Below are 24,105 nucleotides of genomic sequence, written 5' to 3'. Positions count from 1 at the left end.
TTCCAACACTGTTTACTTCCAATTGATGCAAATCTTCTAATGGCCGCTTGAGATACCAACTGTTAAGGTTTAAGAAATAAACTATAAGAAGAATAGAAAGAAGAGAGAAAATGCAATTATGCATCAGCTGTAATTTTCTTATTGCCTCCCTCAAGCTTCTGTACAATCTTCTTTTATACAAGGATTGAATGCAAAGCTCGTTACAATGACAGTTGCCATCTCTGCTGCTACTTTTGCTGCTGCACTTCTGCTAGACCTTCTCTTCTGGCTTGACAATCTCAAATCTTGCTTGTTTCCAATGCTAATAATCACTCATATCACTTGAACTGGTAACACTTACTACTAGTAATAATGGTGATTTCGAAGATATGGCCATTGCTAAATTCTTCGCTTGAGGATTTTGTAAGCAGAGTTATATTTTTATCATTATTAAATAATTGTAGAATTGTGCATTGACTGGTGGTTTTATACCTTGTTCTTCTGGAATTAATAAAGGAGATCTTATTTTATGTTTCATGAGATGGACATAAAGAAGCCGCAATCGAATAATATTCGAATATTTACCTATGCTTTCATTTATTGGAAGTTCCATTTATCAAGTTAGAAACTCAGAATTGCAGCTATGCGGTTCTGGTTTTTTTTTCATTATTCTCAATTGTTTTTACTTGTTAACTGATGGATTTTTCAATGTAGATGGATAGCTTGAACGAAAAGATAATTGGCATGCAAACTATCAAGGAAGCGTTTATGAACGCTGCTGCTGATGTGTTTCTGAGAATTTTGATTTTTTTTATTTAAAATTAATTTTTTATATATTTTTAAATTATTTTAATGTGTTTAAATAAGTTTTAAAAAATAAAAAAAATATTATTTAGAAGTATTCCAAGTGAATAATAATTTGAAAAATAATAGCTATCACAATATCAACATACATTAAAGTTCTATTTGAGAATACGGTCAAACTATATTTTTTAAAAAGTTTTTTTTTTAATTATTTTTTTTTTATATATATTTTAAATTATTTTGATATGTTATATTAAAAATAAATTTTAAAAAATAAAAAATATATATATTTTAATATATTTTCAAAATACTTTTTAAAATCATTAAACTAGTGTTGGAGTTGTGACAGGAGAATTTCACATGGCAACAAGAACAACTGTGAAGTTTTCAAGAGACAGTTACTATTAAAACCTTGTTACTGTTTTATTATTATTATTGATTTTCACTTCTTTCAATGTGTTGAAAAACGATCCATTTAGGTCACTGTCGGTCAGCTTCAACGTCATGGCTTTTGACAGAGAGTTATAGTTTTCTCTTATTACTGTTATCTTCTCCGTCTGGGGAAATGAGGGGAACCTTGAATGTGAATATGAGCTATTTTGCTTGCTTACTCGACTAAGGATCATCGAAGAGTCAGCTAGGGAGAAAGAGAGTATTGGGCTTTGGAAAGACAGCTCTGTCCTGCACTCATGAACCAGTCTGCAGTACTTGCTATCATCTGGTGCATTTTTGCTTAAATTAACTCTATCCATACTGGCTTGTTTCATCCATGGCTGTCATCTCTGCAAAAATATGGCCATTAATTGTAGCACTGTAAGTAGTTAGAGAAACATGAATTAATGGTCTGACCTCAGCTCGTCCACCTTGAAATCAATGTCAGAGGATGGATCTATGAGCATTTACATGTTTAAGTACTGTGCTGGGGAGTTTTCTGATTGAAATATCAAAGTATTTTTCTTGAAGATGCAATTAGAGCAATTCATTTGAAATCCCATGACTATCGAGTTCTGAATCTTCTCCTGTAGCAGTTAAGAGGGGAAAAGGTACATATCTGTTCGTTATTTTACCCTTTTTATATATATATATATTTCATATTATTCCTTATCTTCTTTCCAGGATACAACTTACAAGAATTTAACCATTTTTCCTCAGATATTGTCAAGATCATGAACAAATTTCTGTCACGAATTTTCATGCCAAACACTGATTAATCAATTCTGCCAGTCCTTTCTGTCCGGTTCTCAATTAGATGGCTAGTTACCGAGTAACATGTAGCCTATTGTTTGGTTAGTTTTATGTAATTAGGGTAAATGTATTTTCTTGGTGAATGATGAGCATATGGAATTTCTATCCATCTCGGGATTTCTAACGGAAGTATATCCGTTGATCTATAAATGCTAAATTTCTTTGTTTTCTTATCAATTCATTCGTAGTCTGTAATTAAATTAAGTGGTGGTCATTTTTTATTTTTTAAGGCTATAAAGAGTAGAATTTCTCGAAATATATACACGAAACGAAAATAATAAACCTAAATTTTCTTAGGAAATCCAAATATTCGGTGACATAAATTTAGGTTTGATTAAAGTTTATATAAAGATTAACTAAAGATTATACATTTTTTTTTTTTTAAATGATTGCTTCAAATCTGGGATATCATAAACCACAGGTTATTCAAATGTCTAATTTTAAACGAGAATTCACACGAACCACCAATGAAAAATCTCATAAACTCTTTTAGAAGTTTAGGAGAGAGGGATTGCTCTACTTTGGAGTGTCTACTATTTTCTTTTATATTTTTCAGGTGTTCTATAATTTGCGTACTTTATATATATATATATATATAAAAGAGACATAACGTTTTATTTATAAGAAAACTCGAAAACTCTATAAATGCAAAATATTAATTTTTCTCCTGAATAATATCACATATATTACAAGATAATTTTAAAAATTTATTTAATCAAGTCCCTTCTTAATTTTTCTAGATCTAGAATTGTAATTCCCCGTATAAAAAACAGTTTAGTTCTTAATTTCTAAAACTTATTTACAATCAAGTTGCACTTGATTTATTATCAATTTAACAAATGATTGATTTATATTTCAAGATCAAGTACAATGTTTAGCAACCTGTCATGATCTCCTAAATATTAAAAAAGTTATAAGTGTTTGACCTAACATTTCAGTGCTAATTTTCTCAATGTAATTAATATTTATTTATCAACAATGTTTCGATTTAGGCATTACATAATGGAGTTTGTCTACTATGTCAAATCATATTTGTTCTCAATACCATAGTCATTGATTCTTTGAGTAAGATTTGAAATTTTTTTTTTAATCTCATTTCACCTTACAGAAGAATTTATACATCATATCTTTTATGTTCACTATGAAAAATGCACTATTCACCACTTATCCACCATCACCATTTTTTTTAATTTAAATAAATATATATTTATCACAACTTGAGAGTAAGTAAATATCATGTTTAACATAATTGTATAAAAAAGTCTTATTTATTTATTAAACTGTGATAAAAATTATTACTATGTTTTTTTAAAGAATCGTAGATGTTATTTATAACATATTAAACTATATTATTTTTCTAAATAAATTCTGAAAGGTGTTATTTTTTTTTTTCTATTCTACTTTGAAAAAAAAAAAAAAAAACGTGAACTAGGGTGTTTGTAGTTTGTCCTTTGTATGGCACGCGTGAAGGGCCCCTGGGCTATGGATGTGGAGCAATAGCTAGGCAAGAGTAAGTTGTAGCTGGTTCATGCTCAGTCCTAGCTTTCCAGACAAGACAAGAGCAACTCGTATCCTCTGTGTCTTTTTTTGAGGGACAAGAAATGCTATTTCCATTTTTCTATGACAACTGCTAATGCTAACTCACCATTGAACTATCATCTTCAAGAGGACTTCCAGAGATGTTTCACGTCAATGCATCGGTTCAAATACAGATCGAGGAGGGAGGGACCAGCTGGTTTATATGTGCACATTGCACAAGCCCCGGGAGCCCCAATATTCCATATTACAAATCAATCACTATAACAAAGAATTGTTAGTGTCGTTTTTCCCGATGAAATATTTAAAATAAAGATTAAGAATCAGACAAGTTTTGTAGATTAAATCAATTGATTATTGTATATATTAATAAATAAATAAATAAATCAATGCTTCAAGAGCAAATTAATTGCCTTGTTTAAAAGATGATCTGGTTAGAAAATAAAATTCATGCGGTTATTGTTTCAACCTCTACCTAACCCTACTAGGCTTAAATGTGAAATAATAGACTGTTCAAATGTTAAATTGTAAAAAAAAAAAACAGCAACATAATATATGGTTCGAAGAAAGTCCGGTTCAAAAGGTGATCTAATTATAAAAGAAAATTCACGCCGTTATTGTTTCAATCTCAACCTAACCCTATTAGGATTAAATATAAAACAATAGATTGTTCAAATATTAAATTGCAAAAAAAAAAAAAAAACAAAGACATAATATATGGGTTCAAGGCAACCCGTGAAATTTATCACCTGGGTAATGAATATAACCACAACAAGTTAACTTGATTGAACAATTTGTCTTTTTTTTTTCTTCTCTTATTTTCTCCCCGATTAGACCTTGAATGGGTCTTAATTGACCTGGGTTAGGCAACCCAGTTAGGCAATATCTCTTTCTTTTCTCACCCCTTGTTTTCTAGCTAGGTCTTAATTGGCCTTGGGCTGGATTGAATATAGAACTAAATCGAAGAGTTATAAATGAATTACAAGATAATTTTAAAAATTTATTTAATCAAGTCCCTCTTTAATTTTTCTAGGTCTAGAATTGTAATTAGTGAGTTATGGGTCGAGTGAGTTTCCTCGAGTTAACTCAAGTCAACCAAATCCTTTTATTTTATAAAAAAATTTAAAATAATATCATTTTAAAAAAAAAAAAGTTAATGAGTTTTAATTGGATTTGCCCCTTGTTAACTGAAATATGAATCAATCTAGGTTCTTAACGTTTTTACTCTAATTAATCAATTCTCCCTTAATTGATTTTGTTAATGTTTGTTTTTTAATATTGTTTTCATTGAATTTTTTTTCTAGTTTCATACCTCTACATTTTAATTCTTAATTAGAACTAGTAATCATTAGTTTTTTTTCTTCTATAATATCAAGTTATGAGTGTTTTTTTAATTCTTTAAAATATATTAGTAGCGTTTGAGTATTATTTTTTTACGTTGCAAACAAATCAGTCAACCCCGGAGCAACTATCTGATATATAACTGTAAATTGTCTGAGAATGACCGCCTAATTTCACATTTAACTGTTTCAATTTTTTATATTTCACGATTCACAGTTGACTATTGTTTGTTTTAATATAATCGTGAATCCAACATAATAAACACTATTGTTGTGAATTGAGAAACCAATTTGCAACAAGACATTGCTTGATTCTTCTTGTTATTTATTAAGTGCCGACAAGATTATATACTATGTTTATGTTTAACGTAGGAGTAATCGATTCCCGAATCATAAGTTAGGATTGTAATAAATCGATAGTTACTTCTGAATCATAAAAATGTACAATCCAACTATGACTTTTGCCATATTATTGGCTTATTGTTAGTATGTAATTAAGATTTTATGCTAGGAAATTAAGCAGACAAGATCCTCATACGTACGGAAGTTACAAAGTGGTGTTTGGCCTTTTCATTTCATCAGTGAGAATCATGTTTTTGCTTGACTGCAATATGTAATTAATGAAAACTGTCCAAGAAAAAGCTCCTTTTGATCTTCAGCGGAAACCCTTTTTTAACTTTCTGCTCTCTATCCATTTTTGGAACGTGTGCGGTCTGCGTTGGGAAACTCACTCGCCACTGTCTCCATCTCTATCCATATGAAGGTCTGTTCATCGGTACGTAGCAGCTTGACTCTTGCTTCTGTATATCTGTAAAATCACAGCAACAAGTCAGGAAAAAGATGAAAGAAGGCACAGAATACCCTTCTACTTCACGGATTCGTTTTTTCTGCATGGCATGTTAGGTCCTTTGTACTTCTACTTAACACTGACATGATTCACTCCTTTTTATTTTCTTTTTTAAGTTTCATGTATTAGGTCAGGCAACACTTTTTTTGCAATACTTACATCCTTCACCTCTTCTTATAAAATCTTAACTCGTGCCTTGTGTTACAGTATATTTCATTATAAAACTACAGCAATGATGATTTGTCATAATCTATATTCTTGTACATTTCAGCATGTATAGCGATGCTAGCTAGTTATTGTACTTAAGTATCACCATTTAATGAGGATTATGATCTTTTGCAGTCCAAAATTCCTCAGTTTTTCTCAACTTCTGCATGTGACTATAATTGGGTTATCCTCGATTCCACTAAAGACTTGACCTTGAACTTTTTAGCTGGTAGTTGTGATGATCATATGTTTATCTTGGTTAGATTGACAAATCACGTTGGGGAATGAGCAGAGGAAGTTGATTCTTGCATGCGTTAAAGATGTTAGATCATGGATATAAAAAAGAGGTTATGATAGCTTAATTGATACTAGCATCCCTTTCCTTCTGAGAGGTTTTAAGTGTGTTATTGATTTTCTCATTCATGTGACAATTAACTAAATGTATGAATAATTCTATCTTCATAACCACTTGTTCAAGCCGATTGGAGTTCGATACATGCATGCGGGTCTTCAACAGAATCAACACAAGGATTGACTTCACCTGGACGCAGAAGGTTAATCTTTTTGGTCATGGATCTTCTTCATTTGTCCAGCCACTTTCTTCATTTCTATTTAATGTAGCTTCCATTTTAAAGAAGATAAGTTGCAGAAAAATTAATTACTTGCAGAATGACTTGAATGATCTCTGTTCCCCAGCCACTTATAAGCTCTGGACTTCATGTAAGCTTAAACAGGGAAAATTTGTTGTTTGTCTCACTGTAATTTCACGCCAATGACTCCAACAGATGTTCCAGAGAGTTTATTTCATGTTATTTTTCAAGTATTGTTTTTAACATCAATATATTAAAATAAATTAAAAATATAAAAAATTGATTTAAAACATAAAAAAATTGTTTTCTTCTTCTTTCTTTTTTGTTTTTTTTTGCTGGTCTAAAGGACAAAGTATAATTTTCTCTTCTAGAAAGTCTAAAACTGTTTGTATGTAAAAATTCTATAACTGTGAGGTTGATTTTTATCGGATTCTATGGACCCTAATTCTGGACAAGCAAACACCAACTAGGGACAAATAAACGCTCTCCATTTTCATGCCTGAGACACAAGGAAAGAAAGAAAAAAAAATCTTCCTCTCTTCGAGGATTACTATTCATAGGTGTAAATCAATCGCAGTCAAACCCCAAATTCCGAGATCTGAAAACCAAAACTATATGTTTATTAAAAGTGGAATTTAAGCAAAGGGCCCCCTTCGCTTCTGATGTGGATTCTCCCAATTTGTTTTCCTCTCCTGTGTTGTTCCTTTCACTCCCTGCCAGCACTCTCACACCGATCACGATGTACACTCTCTTTCTCTATCTCCTCCAACCACCACTTAACTTCGCCATTTAATTCATCAACTCCTACCCCTCCACTCTCATTACTCATGTCCATGAACAAAAACTAACCAGATTCGCTCCCTCCTTTGTTTCTTTAGCTGCTTATTATTGTGGGGGGCAGGGAGATCTGTTTCAGGAAACGCACTACTTTCACCTTTCCTTAACATCTTTGCTAGCGGTTTTGTTGCTATGGCTACTGCTTCTTGGTCATGAAACATGAAAAGCCTTATTTCAAGACTATAATGGGTTCTTATCACCAATGTTTTCTGTTCAGTGCCACTGTTTTGTTACATATTCTGCTCTCTACGGTCTTTTGTTTTGCTCAACACGACCTGCAACCTCCAATTGCTTCTCACGAGGTAAGCCTCAACTCAACTCAACTCAAATCACAACTCTCTCTCTCTCTCTCTCTCTCTCTCTCTCTCTCTAGTTTATGGGTTTCGTTTGTTTTGATGGTGCGAGTTAACTGAGGTTTTAATTTCACGAGTAGGGTGCAGCATTTGAGGAGAAGGCAAGGCTAGGTTCAACCCCACCAAGTTGCCACAACAAATGCAATGGTTGCCACCCTTGCATGGCAGTTCAAGTGCCTACTCTGCCGAATCAAAACCGACCAGCGCAGCCGGTTTCAACCAAAACTAGCATCATTGATCCCTTTTTTGACCCATATCCTGCAGGTAATAACAGGTACTCAAATTATAAGCCACTGGGTTGGAAATGTCGCTGTGGTGACCATTTTTACAATCCTTTAAGCTAACTAATTAATTAGAGATGAATCAAAATGTCGATCATCATAATCGTAATTTTTCTCCTTAATCTGTTTTGAATTGTGATTAAAGGAGCTTCCTGGGATTCTTTAGACACGTGACGTTGTCAGCATTAATTGTACATATTGAAACTTCCATACAGTGTAAAAGACTTGTACTATCGAGTCCTTTTGGCTTTATTATCTGGGGTCCCTGCTAGAAGAGTTAACGTTTAGCAAGTGTAAAAACTGCAATTAACTTGTTGACAAGCTCAGACTTTCTGTTTAACCATTTGAGTTTGCCTTTGTTTCTCTGGTTATTCCATTTTTTCTGCATTTGGGTTTGTTTCTGTCAATGGCTTTGGGGATGTCAGATTGAGCCTATCTAGAGTGTACCTGCGTTTGACCCCAGCTAGCACATAATGATCTGTCACCATTCTGTCTCTTGCATGGTTGAATTACTAATGAAGACTCTCGTCTTGGAAGGAAGGAGACATTCTTGATAAGAAATTTGTGCATGGCCTCTTACTTTTCATATCATTTAGCAGAGTGACATTAGGCTTGCAAGGAAGTTTTTCTTAGCTATGAATTTATGCTTTTCAAAGAATCCTTTGAGAATCTGGCCTCTTCACTTCGGAATGGGGATTTCGATTGAGCCGAAATCACATAACAATTTCAAAGAATCTCCTGAAAGTATCCTTTCAACCTTCAAAACTTTCTACTATATGAATTGAGATGCTTTTCTGAATTTCCGGTACAAATTATGCTACATATAGGACTGTCAGCACTGAGAATCCCGAGTGCACAAAGAATATGCCTGAAAAGTGAAAACCATCAATATACCCATCAAGCTAGTTGCATCATGGCAATGCAAAATATGCAACTTCAGTTTGTGCCTGACTTGAGAAGTTTTTTAACTTGCCAGAGGACCTCTAGTCCTTGAGAAAGTTGAACGTAAAAGAAACTGCCTAAGCACCCATCAATTCAGTAGCACCATCAAGCTCCTAGCAATCCCTGTTATGTTAATTGGGAAATTCTGCCACAGGAAAAACCGAAAAAGTCTAAGATATAGAAAAAACTTGAATTTCCATAGCTTGGAGTTAACTCCTAGTCCGATCGATATACTAAGATTAAATAAAATTTTCTTCGCTTTTCCTGGCAGCTACCTATGACATGATCACTCAGGGAACTGCACCCGTTCCAATTGAAAATGCTGATACATAAATCTGATTTCGTTTGGAAAATGAGAACTGTTAAATTTTACCAGTACTATAGTAGGAATTTACCAGCACTCTCCTGAGACAGCTAATATTGGTACTCACTCAAGCAACAAGCCATCCCCCTGAATCACAAAGATCATGAAAACAAATTCAGACCTTTGAAGCCAAACAGGAAGAACAAAATATGCATTGAGCTAGAAATGTTTTTTAGTGATTTACCCCAAGAAAGAAAGAGCCTAGAAACGTCCCAGTTGCTGAGGTCTTCATGAACAAAAGGCATGTTTGGTAGTCAGTAAAAGTTGTCTCACTGAATTAAAATTTGAAAGGTAATTAGAATTTTTTAAGCAGATATTTACCATTATAAGCGGTCGTCTTTCAGATTTGTCCATTAAAAATACCTGAATGCCTATTGTTCCAGTTTTTGCTCAAGAAAGCCCTGCAATTTGCAGAGTCAATTCAGAACAATCCCAACAAATCCAGCAATCTCTTGTTCTTGAATAGTTTCATCATTGCCACTGATCACAACAATCTTCTCCTCCAAGATCAATGGCTTTTCCAAGTCTTCAAGGCCATCAATTTAACCTGGTCAACATCTCTCTGTAGCCTAATTGTCATTTTTCAGCTAGCTTAAGAGAAAGATAAACTTACCAACTAGCAAGTCAGAACACCGTGACCTGCAACTCAGGACTGTGGGTGTTATATGACAGCTTTTAAATAAAAAAATTAAATTTTAATTAATCTTTATTTGAGCAACAATCCCACACAGATAATAGCTTTTTACTTTTCTTTTCGAGCCATAAAAGGAAAAGAATCGGTAAAGGCGCTCTTTTCTTGTTGGGCCACATAGGTTGCGGGCTTGTGGGTCTACAAGCCAGGGTTGCCAAAGCCTAGCTTTTTGATGAGCCCAATCCACTTGTGTAGAAAACTGGGTCGGGTTATTATCGTACTTCTGTGTTCTGACTGCGAAAGAAAAACCCGAAACCACCCCTCTCTCCCATCTTCAAAGAGGCTGCCCTTTAGCTTAGCTTTCAGCGCTAATCTCCGTCCCGCAAGGTAACCAACCAATCCTCCAAACTTTTCTGTACCATTATTCTTTTTCTTCTTCTATTTTTCAAAGCTTTGTTTTGCGAGTATGGTGATCTGGATTTGCTATGTGATGATTAAAGAAAAGATGACGAGTCCGATTTAATAATCCATTCCATTCCATTAATCTCCTTGACGACAACCCCCCCCCCCCCCCCCACCCATTTGTTTTTGTTTTTGATATTTTTTGTTTCTACATTGTCATATTGCAATTGGGTTCTCGTTTAAAGTTGAGAATTTCTATGCAGGAAATGCTTTTGACATGAAATAAAGGGAGTAACGATGGAGTGTGTGGTACAGGGAATTATAGAGACACAGGTATGTGTTCCTTAAGGACCCTTTTTAGTGTGTGTAATTCCAATGGTTCTTGTTCTGAAAATTTCTTGTGTGCTTATTTGGGTAATTTTGGTGATTACTGAATTTTGTTTTGTAAAAGAGCAGTGGGTTTTGGTGTGGGCTTTATGCTCGCCTTTTGGTTATTGATGATTAAGGTTAGTCTCTAGAAGTAGTTTTAAACTTGATAAGAAGAGATTTATGTTTGTGAAATCTAGTGATGGAAGTGATCATTTTTTCCTCGAATAATCGAAGCTGAATAAACTGAGCAATATTTCTCTTCTCGGAGAATCCAACCCAGGAATCTGATCCTTCGTTATTCGTTTGTTTAAATTTATTTGCGTTTGAGACCAATTGGTTATATGTTTTGCTTCATCCGTTTTTATAAGCAGTTTTCTTTAACTTTGCTTTGACTGGATGTGGATTCTGTAATTTTGAGATACAGCCATTGATAGTTTTCTTAATGATTATTTTCAAATATTACAATCCAGGATCTTTTTCATTATTTATTGTCTGTTTAAATTTATAATGAGTTTCTAATTTTTACTTTTAGGGATAACTGGTCATGGTTTTGGATATATGTTTGGACCTTCACCATGCATCGGTAGTTGCAACTTGTAAGTTGTGCTATTTAATATTAAGTAGAGGTGCAGACTTAATAAGCTTGAGATGGAAATGATGATTATTTCCCCAAATGATCGGTACTGAATAAAATGAGTGATCTCTCTCTTCAGAGATTACTAGCCAGAAAGCTGATCCATTGTCTTACATCCATGTAATTTGTAAATGTTTATGTGTCTGTTTTTACCAGATAATCGTTTCAATAATGGCTGCATATTAATGCTTCTGTTATTTATAATTGGTACAAATATTTTTATTTTCTTTACCAAGGTGAGATGTAGATGCTGAATGCTAGAGATGGAAGTAATGATTATTTCCCCAAATGATCAATGCTGAATAAACTGTGTGATCTTTCTCTTTTCAGAGAATCCAAGCCATGAATCTGATCCATTTTTTTCGCATCTATTTAAGTTCATAAAGTGTCTATGCCCGGTTTTGTTTTTTATTTTATTTAATGCATAATGGGTTCGGTTCAGTGTTTGCTATATGTTCTTTCTTTTAATATCAATGATTACTCAGCATACTTTTTTTTTACTGAGAAGATACTCTATTCTACATGTTAGAGATGGAGATGATTATTATTTCCCAAATGATCGATGCTGAATAAACTAAGCGATCTTCTCTTTGGAGATTGCAAGCCACAAATCTGATCCATTATTTTACATTTATTTAAATTTATCTTGTCTGTCTTTAGTTTTCTCAATCCTTTTTTGGGATAATTTACTTGATATTGTGTTTATTTTCATGCGTTGTCTGAGTTATAAGAAGCTCTGTTTAACTTACTAAAAATAGAAGTCGGTTCCATATGTTAGAGATGGAATTTCTGGTTATTTCCCCAAATGATTGACGCTGAATAAACTGAGCAATCTCTCTTGGAGTTTCCAAGCCAGGACTCTGATCCATCATTCTACACCAATTTATATTTTTTGTTCCTCTGTTTGGAAATTTTTGTTTTCTGTATTTACAATTGAAATCTGAGCATTATCATGTTGCCTATCTTTGGTGTTTTTACATTGTAGATTTGGTAGAGATTTTTGTAGATTTACTTTCTTACTTGAAAATCTCAGCACTGTCAAGTTGTCTCTTAAGCTTTTCCATTTAGATGGTTGTTACATATATTCCTTAGAGATTAGTTTTTTGTTATAAATAGAAGGCACACATGCATAACGTTTGATTTATAATTTAAATATTTGAACCCATTCTTAATTTTGTTTTGTTTTGTTTTATGTCAGCATGTAGAGGCCCTTGAGATTCTTCTTCAAGGTCTTTGTGGTGTTCATAAAGAACACCTACGGGTCCATGAATTATACCTTAAAAGTGGTCCAAACCTTGGTAAGCTCACATTTTTGCCAGGGGTGGTGCTTACAAATTCTTAAGTGCTTGAGTAAAGATGTCAAAACCTTTTCCCTCAGCATCATTATCTCAAGTTTGCTATATTCATTTCTTTGTTTAGTTTAAATCATCTTTCTATAGTTAATAGTTAGCTGAAAACATATCAATAGAAGCTCGTCGACCCAGAAACAGAATATATATCAAATATCAGGACTTGTCTTGGAGTTTTTTTCTTTAAGTAGATATCTATGGAATCTTCCATGCTAACATGGAAATTTGTGCTCCTTTTCTCAGGGCATGTGACTTCAGAGGTTCGACTGTTGTGTAATCTTGAGCATCCTGAACCCTGGTAAGATAAGTGATTTTTTTCCGGATGGTTGAGATTTGTAGTTGTTTTCATTATGCTTCGAGATGCCTGTGTGCTTCTTGCTTTCTTTATAGTCTCTTTTATGCCATAGGACGGTCAAACATGTTGGGGGTGCACTGAGGGGTGCTGGTGCTGAGCAAATCTCAGTTCTGGTCAGGAATATGGTAGAAAGCAAAGCAAGCAAGAATGTGCTTCGATTGTTTTATGCACTTGGCTACAAATTAGACCATGAGTTGCTAAGAGTTGGATCCGCCTTCCATTTCAAAAGGGGTGCTTGGATAACTGTCACAGTGTCTTCTATTAATAAGATGCTAAAACTACATGCCATTGATGATACTGTGCCAGTAACCCTTGGTATACAGGTGGTAGAAGTAACAGCTCCTGCAACGTCTGAAAATTATTCCGAAGTTGCTGCTGCAGTGTCGTCTTTCTGCGAATATCTTGCACCGTAAGCTTTATGAACCCTTACATGAATAGTTGCAATCCCTTCTGGACAATTTCCTATATGTTTACCCCACAGCAAGGGTCATTGGTGTGCAATTGGAAACTTCCTAGACTAGCATTCCTCATAGTTGGTGTAGAAAGGGCTTTTCTTTTGAATTTTGTCGGTGATGAATTATAATTCTTCTGAAACTTTTGGTGTTTATTTTGCAGGCTTCTGCACTTGTCAAAACCAGGTGTTTCAACAGGGGTTGTTCCTACCGCCGCAGCCGCCGCTGCATCTCTTATGTCAGATGGTGGAGGCACAACCTTGTAGCAATGTTGTAGAGTTCCATGACTGTGAGTAAAAGGCTTCTTTTGAACTGACGCAGCACAAACTATCCACGCTCCATGTAACAGATTCATGCCTTTTGGTCCTGGACCCCTTTCTTTTCCTCTGTTGGAAAATTCTCTTGCAAGGTTGATGAAAAACTGAAGCAGCTGAGTTACAATAACATTAGGGGTACTGTAATTATTTGTGTTCGCTTGCAGGATTATGAGTTATGAGGTGGTGTTATTGTATATACTAGCTTGTTTTCCGCTTGATGTTGGGGCCGTTTTTTAAATCTATTTTTATTTAATTGTGGCACTTAAAATAGATATTTGTAAAATAGACATCAATTTAAGTTCCGGATAAACAAATATATATTGTTAGGTAAATTTTTCTTTCTTGTTCATATCTAAAAAGCAATTAAAATAAATTTTCATAAAGGAAAAATTGTCTTTTCCAACTAAAATTGTTCTTCTTTATTCATGTTTTATGAAAACATTTTTTTTAAGTTATAAACATTGTTTTTCAAATAAAAAATTATCATAATTTGTATTATTGAAGGAAAAAAAAATGATAATTAATTTGAGAGAATTATATATAAAATTTATAATAAAAATGAAAGTAAATATTTTATTCTCATTTGAGAATTTTAAAAAAATATTAGATTTGTATATAATAATTTACAAGATATTATTTAATATTACCATAGAAGATTATAAACCTTTTAATTATTTTATTTATAATAAATTGTATTCTAAAATTAGAAACAGTTAAAAAATACTAATGGACAATATAAAAAGAGAGGTTAAGGGTCTAGACTCGGATGGGAATTGAAGCGCATTTTTTTTTATTTAAAAATTTATTTTTAACTTCCTTTTAATCTATAAGTGTATTTATATACACTCACAAAACATTATAAAATTTTTAATAAACTCATTTTCAACTCTAAAATATTTTTTAATTGATATAAAACTTAAAATTAAACAAAATAGAAAATTTTGTTGAGTCTCAATCTATATTTTATGACAATATAATAGTTTCAAACTACATCCATAGAACTCCTCACTAAAAAAACAAACTTATTGAATCGAAGATTTTTTTTTTTTCCCCTTATTGGAATGTGGTTGAGCATCCCCTTCCTCTCTTCTCCGAAGACTCTCTCTACTCTCTCAATACTTAAAAACAAGACTATGAAAAACAAAAAAGGTTTAGGATTGAAATATAAAATCTTAAAATCAAAGGGACTAAATATAGGTAAATTAAGATTTTAGGGACTAAATTATGGTTTTCTCACTCCTTTGGAACATTTAAAATGGAAAACGCTCTATTTATTTTTAGTCATTGTTATTTTTTTAAAAAAACTATAAGCTAAAGTTCCATTTCATAGTATTGATCTTAATTCAATGTCAAAATTTTCTTATATACTTTGCATTCGTCGGGAGCATATAAAAGAGAAATAAATCTTAACACATAAAACAATACCAACATAACTTGAGATGATAAAATTATGAAAGAAAAAAGTTTCATTATGAAAATAAAAAAATATAATTGTTCATTGAAAATTATTGTCTACATAAATACTAAGAAAGGCTACAATAATTCCATATATTGTTTTAGTAAATTAGTTGTAAATAGGTATAAGGTCTGCGTTTCGCTGCAAGCTGGATAAAAATTCAACGATGACATTAAAAACAATGAGTGTTGCTATTTTTTTTTTCTGTATGTGATAACATATTTTAAATAAAGAAAAAAGAACTTAACCAATGTATCAGAAAAAACTAATCGGCTATAATAAGTGTTAATAAAATGAAAACAGATGTTGGTGTGGCTTGTTCGACTTAACGAACCAAGAAAAAATTGATCGCTTTGTTTAAATGACAATTTGGTTAAAAAACAATTTAACATCGTCATTGTTTTAACCTCTACCTAACTCTGGCTCAAATGTGAAACAATGGACTATCAGAGGATTAAACCATAAAAAAAAAAATATATATATATATAGGGAGTGAAATGAAAAGGTAGCGACACACTATATTGACTTGGGGAATGTACACGATCATAATGAGGTAACCTTGTTGGATAATCTGTCCTTTTCTTTTTCCTTCCCTTATTCTTCTTCTAGTTGGGCCTTAACTAGGTCTCATCTGACCTCGAGTCCGATTAAAGAATGGAGTCCAAAATTAATAAATAAATAAATGTTGAAAGATGAGATTGAAAAATCATTAACTTAAAAAAGGAAAAACAAAAAAACAAGCGAGCCATGCGAATCTCCTATACCAGGGTTAATCATTCAAATCCATAACCAATAAAATTCTAAATTCAGGTTTAATCAAGAAACTCAATTTCCAATAAATTTAATATTTAAAGATAAAATCATAAAAAAAATCTAAATTTAAAACATTGTCAAAGCAAAAACAATTGCAGCAAAAAGAATGAGGATCAAATAATATCAGAAAAAAATTGAAGGGGAATGAAATTGTAAAAAGGCTTTAATTCTAAAACTCCTCTAAAATAAAATAAATAGCAATTAAAAAAATAAAAACCAAATAAAAAATTAAAGGACGATGAAACTAAAAAATAAATAAATATTGAAGGACAAAACTGGAAAAAAAATCAGCTTAGAAAAAGGAAAAAAAATAAGAAAACCTATCTGAATCTCCTAAACTTGGAATAACCCCCCAAACTCGCAACCTTCAAAATCCTAGACCCGGGTTTAATTAAGAAATTTAGTTACCAACTAATTTAATGTTAAAGGATGAAATTATAAAAAAAAATATGCCAAACCAAAATAATTGGGGATCAAATCACGTTGGGAAAAAAAATAAAAGGGGATAAAAACGTAAAAAATCTTCAATTGAAAAAATTATCTAAAATAAAATAAATAAAAATCAAAGGAATGAAGATCAAATTTGATATAAAAAATTAAAGAGGATGAAATTGAAAAACAATTTTAAATCCATAAACCATGTTAAATAAAAAAAATAGTAATAAAAAAAATCAAATCTGAATAAAAAATAATTTAAAGAGCTGGTTTGAAGTTATGAACTGCCACGCACGAAAATCAAGATTAAAAAGAAAAATCTCATCAGCACCAAAACAGAGTTCAGAATGCCACATGTGTCGCCGTGGAAAGGAGGGGCCGCTAATCGTTGTTGATTGCTAAAAGCATATGCACGTGCCGCTGGAAATAGTGAAGCATTTGACGCGTGGTATGCATTTGTTAGCTACTCTTTCTTTTTATATTCTACATTCAGTAAAAGATTAAATTAAATTTCTCATGAGACAACACAAATATAATAAAGAGATAAAGTAAAAAGACAAAATAGTCCCTGAATAACAGTTTATCCATTTTTGTTTTTTAAGGGCACAACCATCATTTCACTGTCCAAATAGAAAGAAAAAGATGACAATAACCTTATTGTTTAAATGGGCACTTTCCATCCTCATTTAGGCCATGTTTGTTTTTCAGAAAATAATTTTCGGGAAATCACTTTCAAACTTTCCTGTGTTTGTTTGGCATTAGAAAAGTTGGTCAACGAAAAACACTTTCTTGTCAAAGGAAACACTTTCCGGTCAACGAAAAACATTTTCCAGTCAAAGAAAAATTTGGTTTGGTTTCCAGGAAAATGTTTTCCCTTTTGACTGTGTTTGTTTTCCAGAAAGTGGTTTCCGGGAAATCACTTTCCAAACTTTCATGTGTTTGTTTGTCATTAGGAAAGTTGGTCAACGGAAAACATTTTCCAGTCAAAGGAAAATTTGGCTTGGTTTCCAGGAAAGTGTCTTCCTGAAAAATTTGAGCGGAAAACACTTTCCGGAAGTTGTGAAAAATTTAGAAATGTCATTATTTGCTGATTATATCAAATTTAATCCTCAAAATTTTGATTGCTATATATAATTTGTTTTGAATATTTATTTTTCAATTTCATCTCTTAAAATTTAATTTTTATATTAACTTTGGTCTTTATTTTTATAATTGCTATTTGCTTTTTCCTTATCATTTTTTTATTAAAATTTTTTATCTATCAAATTTGGTCCTCATTCTTTTGATTGTTACTTATTTTATTTGAAATAATTTATGAAATGTTAATTATTATTATTTTAATTTCTTCATCTTTCATCTTTTTTTTAATTTTTTAGATTTGATCTCTATTATTTATTTTTTTGAGATAATTTATGAAATTATATGTTTTTTTCAATTTCATTCTCATTCAACTTTTTAATTTGTAAGATTTGTTCCTCATTATTTTAATAAACTTGAGAAAAATAAAATATTAATAAGTTATTTTCCATGACATAACCAAACACTGGAAAATGTTTTCCAACTTATTTTCCATTATACTATCAAATATCGAAAAATACTTTTCTGGAATTCACTTTCTTGAAATTTACTTTTTTCAAAATTCACTTTCCAAAAAAAATATTTTCCAGCAAACCGAAATCAACTTTATTAATTGTTTGAAATCTTCTTTCCTAAATTAACTCATTTTTAAGGAAAGTTTACTAAGTTTTAGACCGGGTTTTTATTTTTGGGCCAGCCTTACATTAATATATATAAACAATTAATTAAAAAAAAAAAACAAATTCAAAAATCTTGATAACGCGCGGCAGCCGCGTTCGCAGGCGTTCTCAAAAGCACAGCCACACGAAAAAAACGAGAAAAAAGAAGCCAAAGCCTCCCAGACCGCCACTTTCACATCCCAAGAAAACAAACACCTTCCTCCACACACACAGACACAGAGACGGACCAGTGAGCCAGTCACTCGCTGCTCATGGCTTCTTCTCTGCTAATCTCTCACTCCAACTTCCTCTCTTTCTCTCAATCCCCTACTCTCTTCCCTTTCCACCTCAAAACTACCGCTATAAAACAACGACAGCGACAACATTACTCTCCTCCTTCTCGTCACCTCAACATCGTCTCTTCTTCTGCCGCTTCAGCTTCTCTTGAAGCTCTAATATTTGACTGCGATGGAGTTATTTTAGAATCTGAACACCTCCATCGCCAAGCTTATAATGACGCTTTTGCTCACTTCAATGTTATCTGCTCTTCTTCTCTCCCTCTCAATTGGTCTCCCGATTTCTATGATGTGCTCCAGAATCGTATCGGTGGTGGCAAACCTAAGATGCGATGGTCTTCTTCTCTTTATTTTTTTCATTACTGCTATTGCTATTGCTATTATTATTACCAGATTCAACAAAATAAATAAATAAATTGGTTTTGATGATTAGGTATTTTAAGGAGCATGGATGGCCGTCTTCCAACCTATTTGAGAAGCCACCGGAGGATGATGAGAGCCGTGCTAAGCTGATTGATACTCTTCAGGTCTTAATTAATGCTTAGATTCCTTTGTTTTAAGTTTCTCTTACAAGTGAAATTTTGTAAAACGTTACAGGATTGGAAAACTGAAAGGTACAAAGAAATAATCAAATCTGGAACTGTAAGGAGCCATTTCTTCTTCTTCTTCTTCTTCTTTATTAATTTTTTGTTGTTGGGATGATGATGTTATGGACTACATTATCCTTTTCATCAGGTGGAGCCCAGGCCTGGGGTTTTGAGGTTGATGGATGAGGCTAAGGCTGCTGTAAGTTAACATTTTTACCATTTTGAGAAATGTAATAGCTTGTCATGCTACATGCTTTTTTCTATCAAACTTCATTGAGTTAACTCATTCGATATGTATCTCTTCATTCGTAACGAAAATGGGTTCTGATAAGAACATCTCAGTTGTGTTTTGTGAACTATAGTTTGTTCTATTTGTTTCTCTTTTATGCTTTATTTTTTTTTCTATCATGATTTTACTGGTTTTAAGGAATTCTATAATGTTCCTTGGTGTTGTATGCTGTGACTGAATTCTTTTACTACTTTCTTTTTTAGGGAAAAAAGCTGGCTGTTTGCTCTGCAGCAACTAAAAGTTCAGTTATACTCTGTCTTGAGAACCTTATAGGAATGGTAGGTCCTCTAATATTGCTCACCATTGTACAGTTAGAAAGTGTCCTTGTTTTTATGCTTCAACCACTTCTATTCTTTCATTTCTGTTTCTTCCTTGTTATAGGAGCGGTTTCAAGGCCTTGATTGCTTTCTTGCAGGTACGTCAACAATCGACAACTTTAAAATTTGGCATGTCTAATGTCCTTAGTCATGGGATATGCAAGACTTATTGAACATTAGATGGTATCTATTTGGTTTAATTTACTGTTATTTCTTGCAAGTGAATTATTGTTGTTGTTATTATTATTATTATTATTATTATTATTTATTTTTGTGTTTGGAAACTTTTCGTTAAATTAAACTCTTCACTTCTTTATGAGATACCTTATGGTGAATTGGTGCATCAGGGATATGTTTTTATTTAAGTGAACATGTTGCTTTCATTCCACCTTGTCTGGTTTCAGTAAAATAAGTCAATTTTTAGGCTGTTTCTGTTTTTTCTAGTGTTCACCACTTTCATTTTCTGTTTTTTTTTTGTTTATCATTTATTATTATTATTATGATCCATATAGTGTTCTTTTGTTTTTTTACATGCAGGTGATGATGTCAAGGAAAAGAAGCCAGATCCATCAATTTATGTGACAGCTTCCAAGGTAGTTAACCTGACATGAATCATAAATCAGGTGTACTGAGCAATTTAGCTTATCCATGTAGCCATGTCGTCTTTTAATCTACTTGGACTCTCTCAGGATTTATTCTGAAACTTTATTCCTTGCAGATGCTTGGTGTGTCGGAGAGGGATTGTTTGGTGGTGGAGGATAGTGTCATTGGTCTACAGGTAGATATGTAAATTCTAAGATTTGATTGACTTCAAACCAAGATATTTTGATTTGAGTCAAAGATAGCTATACATGTTATTTTTCTTTGGTGGAAAATCATATTGATTCACAAAAATAATAAAATATTATTGAGTTAGTCATGCAAATGATAGACTGCTTTATCACTAGTTTATACACATGACAATTGTGTTCTGACATTCTGTTCGACCATTGCTCGTTTGAAGCTTAAATAAGTACATTAGCATGCAACACTCCTGTTGAAAGAAATAATGATAAAATTAAATATAGAAAAATCAAATGCTAAAAGAAACTAAAATTTGCATGTTTAGGCGGCAACAACAGCTGGAATGTCATGTGTTATCACTTACACCCCTTCAACAGCTGATCAGGTTAGTTGTTTCCCTCCTCTGTAGCTGTCCTGAAAAGGAAAAGGAGAAATACTTTGTCACGTACATTGCTACTTGCTTGCAATTGATAATTAATACGGCAACTTCTTATTCATTTCAGGATTTCAAAGATGCTATAGCAATTTACCCTGATTTGAGTAATGTGAGGTATGATGCGTATTTAATTGTTATTGTATACAGTGGACCTTTTTGCACCTTTCTTCTCGTTGATATCGAATCCAGTATTTGGTTCTCATCAACTGTGCAGATTAAAAGACTTAGAGTTGTTGCTTCAAAATGTTGTTGCTGCCAGCTAGCTAGGAAATTCAGCATTTTGCTTGATTGAAATATTCAGAACCCGTAGAGTTTACACAAAGCGTTGGCTGTATACCGCAAATCACTATTCAAAAGGTTCCTATCAACCATTGTATTGTATTTTCGTTCAGATCATCCCTTTGGTCTATTCCAAAACAGTGTATGATGGTAGGAAATAATCGTAACATCAACAAATAGTCGAGTATTTAAGTATTCATTCACATCAATTATAAAGATGAAAGGAAATTTGATTGCAAGATGTGATACAGGTCATACTTTCGTCTCCTCTTCTCTCTCGTGCACAGCCGCACAAGAACTATATTGCTGGGGGGATCATTTTCTTCTCAACAAGTCTATAGCATCTGGTTGTGCAGAAAAATTGTTTCTTACAATGTTGCTGATCAAGACCTATGTTAACTGCTTGAACCAGAGAGAGATATATTTGTATCTCTATTATTTTTGGATGAACTATACCTCACGCATTTTAACATGAAAAAGAAGAATTTAGTGGAGTTTGTCATGCCAAATCTGTGCTCTGGCAATGAGGAAGCAGAGAGTATCCGACTGTCCAAGGTCCATTAATGCACCTGTTCTAGTCCTCTGTTCTGGATATGTTATTTTCCCTCGACAACTCAACTACTCAATGTCAAATGAAGATGCTCAGGCAAATAATTTTGAGATCAAGAAGACATCACAAAACTCAAGAACAAACAAATTATCATACTCCTCATGTTTGACTGGCCAAGCTTCAATTGTTAGCAGCTAGCCAAGAAAAGAAGCTGCTCCTCCACCTCACACAAGCATGCAAGTTACAGCAAGGGCAATAGGATAGAAATCAATTCCACCGCACAAACTTCTGCGACTAGGAATCCATTGAACGATTGAGACACCTAAAATTATTTTCTACGACACGACATCATTGAATTTTACATTATCCATCCACAGAAAATGTCTATGCATGTCGTGCTAAATCGATCGTGAATCTTTCCCTTCTTTTTCAAAATTTGGGAAGGCCATGTTACCCCTCTGATGCACCTGGCAAAGCTTTTACACTCAAGAGGCTTTCACATAACCTTTGTTAACAGAGAGTTCAACCATAGGCGATTAATCAGGTCCAGAGGACCAGATTCTACTAAAGGCCTGCCTGATTTCTGGTTGCACCATACCAGATGGTTTGCCTTTGCCACCATCTGATTTTGATGCAACACAAGATGTTCCATCCTTGTGTGATTCAACAAGGAAAAATTGTTTGGCCCCATTTAAAGAGCTACTCATGCAGTTGAATTCATCATCTAAAGTGCTTCCTGTACTTCCATAATCTCTGCTGGAATCGTGAGCTTTTGCATAAAAGCTGCAGAAGAGTTTACCACTCCCCAGGTTCAGTTTTGGTCAGCCTCAGCTTGTAGCTTCATGGGATATTTACATCTCAGTGAACTCGCGAGAAGAGGGATCATTTCATTCAAACGTGTGTATTTCTCTACTTTTCTTGCTTCAGCTATTTTCTACTATCCAAGATGGCATGCGGTATGCCCCCTGTCTACTTCTCTATTAAGCAAGGACAAAGTTCATCCTTTCATTGTTTCAGAAGAAAGTTTCTATTCGAGATGGCGATACCTATTGATCGGATCCCTGGTTTGAGTAACACCCGACTAAACGACATGCCAACCTTTATCAGAACCTCAAACAATGAAATAATGTTTGATTTTATGGGATCAGAAGCAGAAAATTAATTGAACTTTAGAAGCTATAATTGCTACCAAGACCCCTAACATTTATGTAATAGGTCCTCTTCCTTTGCTTGCAAAGCATATCCCAGCTGAAAGTAAATCCAAGTCACTTGGTTCAAGTTTATGGAAAGAAGATTCGAACTGTCTTGATTGGCTTGATAAAAGAGAAATTAATTCTGTCGTGCACATAAATTATGGAAGTGTGACAGTGATGACAGCCATACACTTGAAAGAATTTGCTTGGGGCCTGGCAAATAGAAAATAGCCGTTTTTATGGAAATCATTCCTGATGTAGTGATGGGTGATTCTGCAATCTTGCCAGAAGAGTTTTTGGAGCAAATTGATTGCAGAGGATTGTTAGTAAGTTGGTTTCCACAGGATCAAGTTCTTGCACGTCAATCAGTTGTTAGTGTTTTCCTAACACATTGCGGGTGGAATTCCATGATGGAAACTATATCCAGCGGCGTTCCAATAACCTGCTGGCCTTTTTAGCTGATCAACATACCAATTGCCGATAATCATGCACCAGATGAGAGATTAGAATAGAGGTCAATCATGATGTAAAGCGAGATGAGACCGAGAGTCTTGTTAAGGAAATGACAGAAGGGGACGGTGGGAAGCCAATTAGGCAAAAGGCTTCGGAGTGGAAAAATAAAGTAAAAGTAGCTATCGATACTGTAGGATCATCTTACAATAACTTGGAAAAATTCATGGAGGCCTTTTGCTGTGGCTAGAAACCAGAAAAATAAAACATGGTATTGTAATAATGAGTTTTTCTATTTCTAGCATTTCACAAAATGTATGCTTCACCATATAAAGCACATACAAATGAAAGCTGAGAGATGGAAGTGCGCTTCAAGTAGTCCGATAGTTCTGTGCCTTTTCCACTTAATTTGTAGCATTGAAGACTGGTTGGGACAGTCAGAGTAATATGATGTTCAATCTCTATTGTCCAGCATTGACAAGCATGACATCCCTTTTGTCTACAGAATTTATCTGCTGCAATGGTGGTGACTGCATACTCAGCAATTTAAGGACAAATTCTAGTTTGCCCCTAATTTTTTTCCTGAGGAATTTAGCATGTTTTTATCATATAAAGCTTGTAATGATGGATTTCTTTTCTTGGAATAAGACA

The 24,105-nt window shown here is 33.3% G+C and overlaps 2 protein-coding genes, 2 long non-coding RNA genes, 5 other non-coding genes and 1 pseudogene across 10 annotated transcripts; all 10 read left to right on the top strand.

The window, feature by feature from the left end:
• The first annotated feature begins 1,133 nt into the window (after positions 1-1,133).
• LOC112328150 (uncharacterized) lies at positions 1,134-2,205 on the top strand. Its single transcript, XR_002982789.2, has 2 exons — positions 1,134-1,826; positions 1,936-2,205. It is a non-coding gene; the product is annotated as an uncharacterized LOC112328150 (long non-coding RNA).
• Positions 2,206-7,074: 4,869 nt separating this feature from the next.
• On the top strand, positions 7,075-8,362 carry LOC7466798 (uncharacterized). Its single transcript, XR_002982756.2, has 2 exons — positions 7,075-7,687; positions 7,819-8,362. It is a non-coding gene; the product is annotated as an uncharacterized LOC7466798 (long non-coding RNA).
• A 1,856-nt stretch (positions 8,363-10,218) lies between these two features.
• Positions 10,219-14,166, top strand: LOC7466799 (mediator of RNA polymerase II transcription subunit 18). Its single transcript, XM_002309935.4, has 6 exons — positions 10,219-10,343; positions 10,622-10,691; positions 12,560-12,659; positions 12,954-13,008; positions 13,118-13,474; positions 13,681-14,166. The coding sequence occupies exons 2-6, from the start codon at positions 10,656-10,658 to the stop codon at positions 13,781-13,783; spliced, it is 651 nt and encodes a 216-aa protein (XP_002309971.2). The 5' UTR covers positions 10,219-10,343; positions 10,622-10,655; the 3' UTR covers positions 13,784-14,166.
• LOC112328269 (small nucleolar RNA Z103) lies at positions 10,927-11,020 on the top strand. Its single transcript, XR_002983025.1, has one exon. It is a non-coding gene; the product is annotated as a small nucleolar RNA Z103 (small nucleolar RNA).
• Positions 11,376-11,467, top strand: LOC112328268 (small nucleolar RNA Z103). The gene has a single exon (XR_002983024.1). It is a non-coding gene; the product is annotated as a small nucleolar RNA Z103 (small nucleolar RNA).
• LOC112328266 (small nucleolar RNA Z103) lies at positions 11,625-11,718 on the top strand. The gene has a single exon (XR_002983022.1). It is a non-coding gene; the product is annotated as a small nucleolar RNA Z103 (small nucleolar RNA).
• LOC112328267 (small nucleolar RNA Z103) lies at positions 11,893-11,982 on the top strand. The gene has a single exon (XR_002983023.2). It is a non-coding gene; the product is annotated as a small nucleolar RNA Z103 (small nucleolar RNA).
• On the top strand, positions 12,142-12,230 carry LOC112328270 (small nucleolar RNA Z103). Its single transcript, XR_002983026.2, has one exon. It is a non-coding gene; the product is annotated as a small nucleolar RNA Z103 (small nucleolar RNA).
• Positions 14,167-18,411: 4,245 nt separating the features above from the next.
• On the top strand, positions 18,412-21,500 carry LOC7466800 (haloacid dehalogenase-like hydrolase domain-containing protein At4g39970). 2 transcript variants are annotated; one of them, XM_024605590.2, is made up of 11 exons: positions 18,412-18,905; positions 19,004-19,097; positions 19,168-19,212; positions 19,306-19,356; positions 19,650-19,724; positions 19,828-19,861; positions 20,301-20,356; positions 20,482-20,541; positions 20,872-20,931; positions 21,050-21,096; positions 21,172-21,500. In XM_024605590.2, exons 1-11 carry the CDS (start codon positions 18,547-18,549, stop codon positions 21,272-21,274), a joined length of 984 nt encoding a protein of 327 aa, XP_024461358.2. In that variant the 5' UTR covers positions 18,412-18,546; the 3' UTR covers positions 21,275-21,500. The 2 variants fall into 2 exon arrangements, with proteins under 2 accessions (XP_024461358.2, XP_002309972.3); XM_002309936.4 differs by having other exon boundaries at positions 18,417-18,905; positions 21,197-21,500.
• Positions 21,501-22,230: 730 nt separating this feature from the next.
• Positions 22,231-24,103, top strand: LOC18100937 (7-deoxyloganetin glucosyltransferase-like; annotated as a pseudogene).
• Positions 24,104-24,105: the final 2 nt, after the last annotated feature.

The sequence above is a fragment of the Populus trichocarpa genome, chromosome 7 (assembly GCF_000002775.5).
Source record: "Populus trichocarpa isolate Nisqually-1 chromosome 7, P.trichocarpa_v4.1, whole genome shotgun sequence".
Taxonomy (NCBI): domain Eukaryota; kingdom Viridiplantae; phylum Streptophyta; class Magnoliopsida; order Malpighiales; family Salicaceae; genus Populus; species Populus trichocarpa.
This window is presented reverse-complemented; position numbering and strand designations above follow the sequence as displayed.